At 39.5% G+C, this 10,735-nt stretch overlaps 1 protein-coding gene across 1 annotated transcript; it reads left to right on the forward strand.

Annotated features, from left to right (window-relative positions):
• Positions 1-1,123: 1,123 nt before the first annotated feature.
• On the forward strand, positions 1,124-10,014 carry LOC139730471 (death effector domain-containing protein-like). The gene is made up of 4 exons (XM_071641312.1): positions 1,124-1,484; positions 7,976-8,233; positions 8,330-8,458; positions 9,423-10,014. The coding sequence occupies exons 1-4, from the start codon at positions 1,124-1,126 to the stop codon at positions 9,785-9,787; spliced, it is 1,113 nt and encodes a 370-aa protein (XP_071497413.1). The 3' UTR covers positions 9,788-10,014.
• The last annotated feature ends 721 nt before the right edge of the window (positions 10,015-10,735 follow it).

Below are 10,735 nucleotides of genomic sequence, written 5' to 3' on the forward strand. Positions count from 1 at the left end.
AAAATATAATAAGGTGATTTTTTTGAGTGAAATCGTAGTCTCGCTTTGCGAACCCTTGGACAGAGTTTGAGCTGAAGAACCCTCCTTGGAAATTTGATGGATGAAAGGGTATATCTCACTTTTTCAGGCTGGCGAAGATGAAAAACCTCATTTCTACCAGCGATTTTACAGAATTTTTTGAATTTTGAATTTTAACACACGTCTCTATGGGGAAATAATGCCCGTGTGAGCCCTATATAGAGTATGCATGCGTAATGCACACAAATGCATGGAAAGTATTCATCCCATACAAGCTCTAATGATCTGCTGGTCTATGTCGATCTATTCTAGGGATCTGTCAAATCGCTCGAGCTCCCTCCCCCCCCCCCCCCCTCTCAGCTCCGCCTCCCCCCCCCCCCCTCATCTCGCCTCTAACTCTGCACTTTGTTTTCTTATTATGTTCTTGTGGTACTAGCTGAGTACAAAGAAGTTGAATTCATGAATAATTAGTAGTCATATCACACAATTTTTTGAATGATTGTGGTATTTCAATGTATTTATTTGTTTTGGCTACCACTGAAGCAGTTCAAAATACATAAAGTTAATCTGTTTGATAAATCAATTTGATAAATCAAAGTCTTTCACAGTACTTTGTAGACAATAAGGTGATGATGATACCCCCTCATGCAAGGATAACTGCATGTATCTATTTATGTAGAACTATATCAACACTGCAAGATATATTTTTGAAAAAAAAAACCACAATGTCCATCATTTTTAAAAGTGTCCCTTTGAGAAGCTTTACAACCTTTCAATGTGCGATTTCTCATATGATGTAGGGGTAAATATCATTGAAAACACATTTATGATTTTTTAAAAATCAATTAAGAAATGTGACCTCTACCATGTCTACTACTAGTATGTACAGGGAGTCTCGAACAGTGCGCGCGCACACAAATCCCGATACGGGACTCTCGCGCGGGATAATGAACACGCAGTACAATATTGTAGTAAACGCTACTCATACTACTAGTGTACTGTATGTATCGTACGGAATTCAAGGCACAAAGTTTACGCTGCTAGTGCGTGCTAGTGCTGCGTTTAGTCCAGTTTCAAGTAAAAATATACACGTTTGTCGTTAGCCATGGCGAAAAGGTCATCATCTTCTCACCCTACCGGCAGTATTCAAGATATTAAGAAAGTGAAAAATCCGAGTATGACAGCGTCAGAGAGCAAAGAAACTGAACTCTATTCTCTTCACGAAATGTTTGGCGTTATTTCCAGCCAATTAACTCAGCAAGATTTCAGTGCTCTAAAAAGTTTGTTCGTCGGAAGTCTCGTGAACGAAGATCGAGGAAGAATCAAACGCCCATCAGATCTCTTCTTTGCGATGGAAAGAGCTCGATTGTGCGATTCTTCGAACTTCTATGAGATTCTTAACGTCTTAAGGATGATTACAAGACACGATCTTATGCCATTTGTATCCCGACGAAAAAGAAGGAGAGGTAAGTTATTGGCTATGTAATGAAGAATGTAGAAAAAAGCACAGATCAACTTTGGTAGTCCGATATATTCAGATCTGTGTGGTCACAGGATAAGGCGCACTGCGCCTGGAGTTGGAAGGGTGCCCATCAACGCCCTCCCTGGCCATGACATGGCCTGGGTAAACAGTGCTGTGTGGGCAGAACCCGACATGCGTGTTGTGTACAAAAGACAGTGTGGGGTGTGAAATGCAACATCCAGCTGGAGTGCGTGTTACTGTTTTGTTTTATTTTTTTTTTTAATAATAGCATGAGTGGGTTTGCTGTCTGTTTTTGCTGCAATAACTTTTCTTTTTCTTCGGACTTCCGACCCGTGAGACTGAGTGAGAGTGACCACAATCAACTTGCTTGTGGATGCCTTGAGTTGAGTTGCTGATTTATTCTGTCACTTTCGGGGAGGTCTAGAGTAGTGGACCCAGTTTGCGGTAGGTTAAGGCCTTTTCAAGGGTATTTAGTAGTATTCTGGTAAAACGGGCAACAGAAATTAAATAATTTTTTTATTTTTATTTTATTTTATTGGAAGAGGTACCAAAAGGCCTCTTGACACTGCATCACAATTTTGTATGGTGGACAATTACCCTAGTCATAATAATCAATTTTATGCAGAAAATTTGCAACCACCAAGAGGACCCGGTTTGCAGCAGGGGGGTCCAGTTTGCAGCACCCCACACAAAAATGTCCCCTGATTTCTTCAAACACTAAACTTTTGCAAAAAAAAAAATTTTTTTTTGATGGTTCAACTAGTTTTCAGCATGTTAGAACACTTTATTTGGATTCATTATCTCGATCCTTCACGATTTCATAGTTTTTCAAGATCGCATGTATTTCATCAATTTCCACCCATTTTGACATGTAAAATAGCGCTATGTGTGAATCAAAATCCCTTAGGGGTGTCGCAAACCGGACCCATCCCCGACATTTTGGTCACCGTTGCAATCCTCAAAACTGACAGAGGAAATGAATTTTAGAATATTTAACACAGTTACACGAGGAATCCTTACCATGCCAGGCCTCTTTTGATAGTAAGATTTTGTATAAAGATACAAACAAGGGATGATGGTGGTTGCCTAGCAACAGGGCTAATCTTAACGTTTTGTTAAGAAAGACATACTTTTTTAAAAACTGCGTGACACAGACGGTTTAAATTAGAATTACATTTGTATGAAGACCATCATCCGAGTTATTTCATAATTCTGGTATCAAAAGAAAGCTCTTCAGTTGCTTTTCAGATAGAACAATTTAGAAAAAAAAAATACCCTTCTACTTTCGAAGATATGGTTAGATATTCCTTGGGGTGCCGCAAACTGGACCCCTGCAGCAAACTGGTGCCCCGACTCTAGACTCTAACAAGTTATGCGAGTCTTCAAAGGGTTCAAGTAGTTGCAGAAATAATCATCCAAATAAATACATGTACATAAATAAATGATCAATAAACTGACAAGTCCATAAATACATTAATGACAATAATAATGAAAAGTGAGTGCTAAGCAACTACTCCTGGACCGAGGCTTGTGTGGCTGTGATTTCTCTGCAATCCACAAATGAATTTAACGGATACCACCGGTATTGTGATCGGCACCTGCACCAAGGTTCAACCTCCCATGCATGCCAAGGTTTGATTGTGCGCAAAAGCACATAGGTTTCTACGTGTAGCAGGCAGTCAAATTTCGGATGGCATTGCAATTGTGGTCGAATGATGGGCAGCTTGCATTACTGTACATGTTTCTTTTTTTTTTTTATTGTACTAGAATGTAATTTATGTAAGACAAAGTAAAAAAGAAAAAAGTAAAATTCAGTTTGTCCTCCAGATCTCCAGAGCTTGGAGAGAGATGATACACAAGGTCCTTACTAAAAGTTACAATTATTTTTTATTAGAAGCTGCTGCATCTGCCTACAGTACAATGGGCAACTGCAAACTAGCATGAGGCGCTAATAGCGTAGTTTTGCACCACTATAAAATTAGGCTACCATAGCGCCTTCCAAAATTCAACCGCCGACTTCATGTGGAAACCTACATGTAGATGCTTTTGCATGCGGTCAAATTTGGGCACGGGAGGTCGAACCTTGGTGCGGGTTTTTTTTAATGATTTTTAAGCGTGCAGAAATTAACCCTAAGGCTAAGCATTTCACAACCTGAAATACTTGCATCTGAGTCTCTGAATTCAGGTAAAAGTTGAATACTTGCTGCTAATTGTCCCCGCCGAACGAGTTCGAGCAGGGGACTATGAAACGGGCTCCGTACGTGTGTGTGTCCGTGTGTCCGTCCGTGTGTGCGTCCGTGTGTGATCAAAATCTTCAATTTGCTACTTCTCTGTCATTTATGAGCCAATTTTGATTCTGTTTGCTTTATATGATAGCACTACATGGGAGCTTTGAAACTTCTACACAGAATTTCAGTCGTGACCTTTGACCTTGACCTTTGACCTATATTGTACATTTTGCTACAAAATGCTACTCCTTCGCCATTTCTAACCCGATTTCGATTCCGTTTGCTTTATGTGATGGCACTAGGTGAGGGCTTCAAAACTTCTACACAGAATTTTGACCTTTGACTTCTTTGACCTTTGACCTTGATTTTTTGACCTATATTGTACATTTTGCTACAAAATGCTACTCCTTCGCCATTTCTAACCTGATTTCGATTCCGTTTGCTTTATGTGATGGCACTAGGTGAGGGCTTCAACACTTCTACACAGAATTTTGACCTTTGACTTCTTTGACCTTTGACCTTGATTTTTTGACCTGTATTGTACATTTTGCTACAAAATGCTACTCCTTCGCCATTTCTAACCCGATTTCGATTCTGTTTGCTTTATGTGATGGCACTAGGTGAGGGCTTCAACACTTGTACACAGAATTTTGACCTTTGACTTCTTTGACCTTTGACCTTGATTTTTTGACCTGTATTGTACATTTTGTTACAAAATGCTACTTCCGGCGGGGACATATATTACGCACCGCGTAATTTCTACTTTTCCTTGTTTTGACACTTTCTGCACATTTTGGTATGACTTCACAGCGCTGTTGTGTGCGTGTACAATTGAATGTATCATACCAACGGCTGGATTACCGTGTACGTGTACAGTATGTATCAAACTGGACTGACTGACTGCCTGCTTGAGTATAGCGCGCAGCTTCAATTCAAGAGGTCAAGTTGTTCCGTAATATGTAAAAGTGTCGTAAAGTGTTTTCTGTTGGACTTTTGAAACTAACTGTGCATACATCATGTTTAGGTTGTGAAATATTAATGGTTAGTTTGTACATGTTTGAAAGCATGCATGGTGCGAAATGGCCCTTGCATCCTAGCCCAATAGCAGCTTTGGAAACTTTGTAGTGGATACATGTTTACATACTTTAGGTTGTGAAATATTAATGGTTGGTTTGTACATGTTTGAAAGCATGTACTTTTGTACATGGTGCGAAATGGCACTTGCATCCTAGCCCAATAGCAACACGTAAGTACATTGTACATGGTCTTTGAAACCAAGCCAGGTTCATTATATGCATGTACGCTGGTGCGAGTGTGTGTGGAGACTTGTCCATTCACAACATACATGTACATCACACTGTGTACAATGTACGTTCTGATGTTCTCAACAGCACACACAGTATTACATAGTGGCTGCGTTGCAGGATTCTTGGCTTGTGGAATGACAGTGAATATGCACTATCAGAGATTCTAATACAATGTGTACATGACATCAGGATTGGTAGGTTAATTTCCAATGTTTTGTTTTTTGTTCGGCTGCTCAAAAGAGTAGTAAATATTTTTTTTAAAAGTCAATGTGGTTAATGAAAGAATAAAGATGCAAACGGGGACATGAAACCCAAATTTTCATTGGCATTTAAAAAAAAAAAAATGTAAGCAGCTTAAAAGAATTGACACAGAGTAAAAACTTGGGTGAGCATAAGGACGAGAAACTACTTTTTACTTTCCGTACGTCCGTCCGCATTCGTTTACGCGATTACTTGAGTAATATTGACTGGAATTTTACCAAACTTGGTCCAAGTATAAAGTATGATAAGGCAATTACTTCATTAGATTTTGGATGAAATTGGCCAAAGGTCAAAGGTCAAAGGTCAAGGTCAAATCATATTGTGTTCGTTTACGCGATAACTCAAGACTGGATCAAGCAAATTTCACCAAACTTTGTCCGAGGATGATGTATGATGGGACAATTACTTGATTAGTTTTTTAGTGAAATTGGACAAAGGTCAAAGGTCAAAGATCAAGGTCAAATCCTAAAATTTATCTGTTTACGTGATAACTCCAAACTGGATGAAGCAGCTTTCACCAAACTTGGTCCAAGCATGATGTATGATGGGGCAATTAGTTGAGTAGATTGTAGTGACATTGGCAAGAGGTCAAAGGTCAAAAGGGCAAGGTCAAATGTCAAAAATGTTGCTATATCCCCCATATCTATGCAATGCCTGAAGGTATTTTCTTGAAACTTAGTGTAGACATGTACTACTGCATAAAGAGTCTCCAGAGAGAGTTTCATGTCACAAGGTCAAAGGTCAAAAGGTCAAAGGTTAGGTGAAAATGCTACTGTTTCACTTTTCTCGCAAATGGTTTAATGTATCTTCATGGAAATTGGTACATACGCATGTACTGACTGGCAGGGAGTATCTAGGGAATGTAGGGGTCATGGGTCAATAGTCAGGGGATCAAAGGTCAAGGTCAACTCCTCAAATTTATACTATTTCCGTCATATAGTAGCAGGCCTCGAATTAACCGACAGCCACCGACGGCCATGGCCATGGCCGTCGGTGCCCCTCTCGTTGGTCGCAATGCCTTTTTTTCCTTGATCAAAGTTACGGCCAAAAAAAAATGTGCCCTTTTTCTTGTGGCTGTGGTGCCCTTTTAGAATGAAAGTTATTATTTATGACGTATAATATGCCCTTTCTCAAAGTCTACACTTTAATAAGCTTGAACAACTTTCCTGATCTCAAATACCATACCTTCAGTTCACTCGCGTCCCAATATATCTGATTCAAACTCAAAGTATCTTTCCGAGATACAAGACGACTTGTAGAAGTCTACGTACATGTACAGGTACATGTACGCCCGACCGGCTTTTACCGTCCCGACTGCCTCCGCAGCGCAGCGGCCATAGAGTTACTAGCTACTGTAGGCAGCGGCGGGCCGGAGCAAGTGGTCGCAAGCCATGCTAAAAAATGCCAGGCCTGTCGGACGGCTGCGAGCATTGCCATCTCTCTTGCTCTGCATTCATGCCCGCATGCTCAAAGCAAAATGGCGCCGGAAGTGCTCCAAAGTGAGCGCGGCGTACGCGTTGAGAACGTACTGTATTACAGAACCTACATCGTAATGCGTATGGCCTACTGCCTAACGTCGTCTGCTGCGGAGAGATCTTATGCGTGTGTGCGCTGCTGGAGTGTAGCAGCACGGTCGATAGCATACAGCTCTATGGGGCATTCACATCACGTATAAACACCCAACATGCCCTTTCCAATGTGGCCTTGGTGCCCCTCTGACTGACCTAAGTGCCCTGGCCTCTTGGAAAAAGTGCCCTTTTCTAAATGGCCTTGCCCCTCCAAAATCCTATATCGAGGCCTGTAGTAGTATACGCAGTGCTTGCATTATTATTTTTAAAACTTGACATTGTACATGTATTACCTAATGGAGATTCTCTGGGAAATTTCCAGCCAGAAGGTCAAAGGTCAAAGGTTAAGAGTCAATGGCCAGGTTTAAATGCAAAAAAAAAAAAATCTATTTTATACTGTAATTCACTGTTTCTTCATACCTTGAAAATTACTCAATGCATAAAAGGGTTGTTCAGAAGTCAAGTAAAAATCCTCAGTTCCCCAATACATGTACCTGCACTCTTACAGTTATAGCAAACCTAGTTCAAGGAAAGTGAACATTCAAGATATTTCTGACAAACCTGTCATTTCAATATTTTGCCAGTTATGTGAAACTGTCATCACACATTGTGAAGACATTGTACCATACACCTATTGGGAGAATCATGCATTATGGCGGAGGCATCAGTCGCCATAGCGACATTTCTAGTTTTTTTTTTATTTGCCTGATATATTGATTGTACAATTGTGAGGTCGAGACTCTCTGTTTTCTAGATTATTGTAAATAATTTTTTCTTTTTTGCTCCACAGCATGTAAAATCAGCACGATACTGCAATAATGCTAAAAGTGTGTGCAATGGGAGATCTAGGAGAAAGAAATTAGATTAGAAAGTAAGCATACAAATGTGTGGCATATAGTGTAAAAGTGGAACTTGTACAATATTGTACATATACCACAAGGTAGATACTCTCATTTGCTAATTTGTTTTTGGAAAAAAAGAGTGCTTTCCCAGTACCGGTAAGTAATCGTACAGTTCATAATACTTCAAAGGGATTTTACCTGTCGGATAAGCAGACCTCCTCCAACTTATCATATTTAAATATTTGCATTTTTTAATGTTATTTGACAGCTGTTTCAGACCAAGTGGATCAATACCTTGACCAGTGTACTTCAGGGTCTGGCTTCAACTCACCATCAACCTCCACACCTGTGCCCTCCTCCTCAGCAGCAACAGAAGCTGGTCCAACTTCCAAGTCAACGCCATCTCACCCCACAAGAACTCTTTCAAAAGTTAAACCTCGATTTTGTTCTAGCTCATCTGCACCCTCTTCTTCCTCTGACTCGTCAACCCTCCCCTCATCATCGTCATCATCGGCACCAGCATCGAGTCGGAGACATCGAGGAATGGGGGCAGAGGAGCAGGGCCAACCAGATGGACAGCATTACCACCTTGAGACCAGAAACCCAAGTGGGCCTGGGCAAGAAGCTGCTGAGAGGAACTGTAGAGAGAGTACATCCCAAGCTACTGGAATGCCACCAAGATCCCAAAGAACTGTTGGCATCTCACCAGAAGCAAGAGGCTTGCCTAGAGAAAGGCCCAAGCACACATGTGGTAATCTTATGAATTAATATTCATGAAATGATTGTCATGATGCCAGGGTACAGTTTTGAAATGGTTTGAAGAAATATGCAATTTTTGGCAGGGAGTTAAAGATCGACTTCCCTGAAAGACAATATTATTTTGATAAAAACTGTGTCATACTGTACATGTGAAAATGAGATGCACCACAATAATTTTGAGAGGCCTTACATGAGTACAGTTAATATACTGAATTACAACGTACTGGTACACGTATGCAGAATGCTACAATGTACATATATTTTCAAATCGTTGCAGAACGCTTGACTGCAAAGAGAGTCCAGAAATAATAATAATAATAATAATAATAATGATAATAATAATAATAATAATAATAATAATAATAATAATAATAATAATAATAACAATAATAATAATAATAATAATGATAATGATGATAATAATTATAATAATAATAATGACAATAATAATAATAATAATAATTATTATTATTATTATTATTATTTTATTATTATTATTATTATTATTATTATTATTATTATTATTATTATTATTATTAACACATGCTAAATTGCACAAATTGTGGGGTCAATTCCAGTTAGGGTTGCGTTTGTCTGAAAATCAGTATTAGCAGTTCGTGTGAGAATTATCTGTATTGATCTTTACATTTGTACAGTGTTTTCTAGTGGGTTGGATGGTCAAAACACTTGACATCAGTCAAGACAAACTTTGATCTCTGTCTCATCATGAATTTTAGGCTGTCTTTCTAACAGTATCCATTTGCATAGATCATACATGTACTTGCCCTAGTGTGTGCATAACTACAGACATCTGGTTATGTAGCTTTTAATACTCCATTCTGAATGCTCAGGCTGGGAATGTACCTATTAAAGTCCCATGATGTCAAAGTGTCATATATGGGAATATCTACAGTTGCAGTGAATGTTAACTATCAGTCATTACTTCATCTTGCCAGATATCAGATTACGTGTGCGAGCAGAGTACTGCTGTCATGATGGCGCCCTCATTGGCCAGATCCACTCCAATGAACGAGATCCTCTGCGACGGCAACTAGAACTTTTTTCTCAAGCAAGTGCCATCTTGAAGTCCCGCGACCTTGGCTCCATTGTTTGTGATATCAAATTCTCAGAATTGACCTACTTGGATGCCTTCTGGCGAGACTACATAAACGGATCTCTCTTAGCTGCACTGAAAGATGTCTTCATTACTGATTCACTGCGTGCTGCCGTGGGGGATGAAGCTATCAAATTGTTAGTAAATGTTGATGAAGATGACTACAGGGCTGGCAGGAGCAAGCTGCTGCTTAACTTGGTCAGTTGATGCAGATTTATTCACACTGACTGACTGACTGGCTTAAAGTCTGAGATTTTACTTGATGTGTTCATGGAATATGATGGATTGGAGAGACTTGAGATTTTTTAATTATTATTTACAAAATTGATTGCTTTGTTACAGGTAGGATATTGCTTACGTTAGGGCAGAAATGATCCAAGATATGCAATACTTACTCAAGAAACTGTCTAGTAATGGAAATTTCCATGTGTCTCCCTTGAATAGAATGAAGAATAATTTTATGAATGAAATGTATCATAGGCAGAAACATTTTGATGTGTTTTTTAATGCCTCCGCCAACGAAGTGGCCGGAGGCATTATGTTTTCGGGTCGTCCGTCCGTCCGTACGTCCGTCTGTACGTCCGTCCCATTTTGTTTTTGTCGATATCTCAAGAACTGTGTGGTGGTTTTACATCAAACTTGGTATGAGGGTATATCCTGGGGGGATAATACTTTGTTTGGATTTTAGGGTCACGGGGTCAAAGGTCAAAGGTCACAGGTTATTTTGTGAAAAGAAAAGGTTGAAATTTCATGTTTTTCTCCATATCTCACAAATGGTTCAAGGTATCTTCATGGAACTTAGTACATATGCATGTACCGATGGGCAGTGATTATCTAGGGAAGTTGGGGGTCATGGGTCAAAGGTCAGGTGGGTCAAAGGTCAAGGTCAATTCCTCAAAATATCACTACTTTCCTTATATTTGTGCAATGCCTTAAGGATTTTTTTTTAACTTGATGTATGCATGTATTACCCAATATATATTCTGTGGGAAGTTTCTTGCCAAAAGGTCAAAGGTCAAAAGGTCAAAGGTCAAGTGAAAGTGCTAGATTGCACTTTTTCCTCCATGTCTCGAAAGTAACTCAAGGTATCATCATGAAACTTACATATTTATGCATGTTCTACCTAACAGTGATTCTCTTTGGAACTGTGCGGTC

The sequence above is a fragment of the Diadema antillarum genome, unplaced genomic scaffold (genome assembly GCF_040938485.1).
Source record: "Diadema antillarum isolate AM-2024a unplaced genomic scaffold, OU_Dant_1.0 seq00000315_RagTag, whole genome shotgun sequence".
NCBI classification, from domain to species: Eukaryota; Metazoa; Echinodermata; class Echinoidea; order Diadematoida; family Diadematidae; genus Diadema; species Diadema antillarum.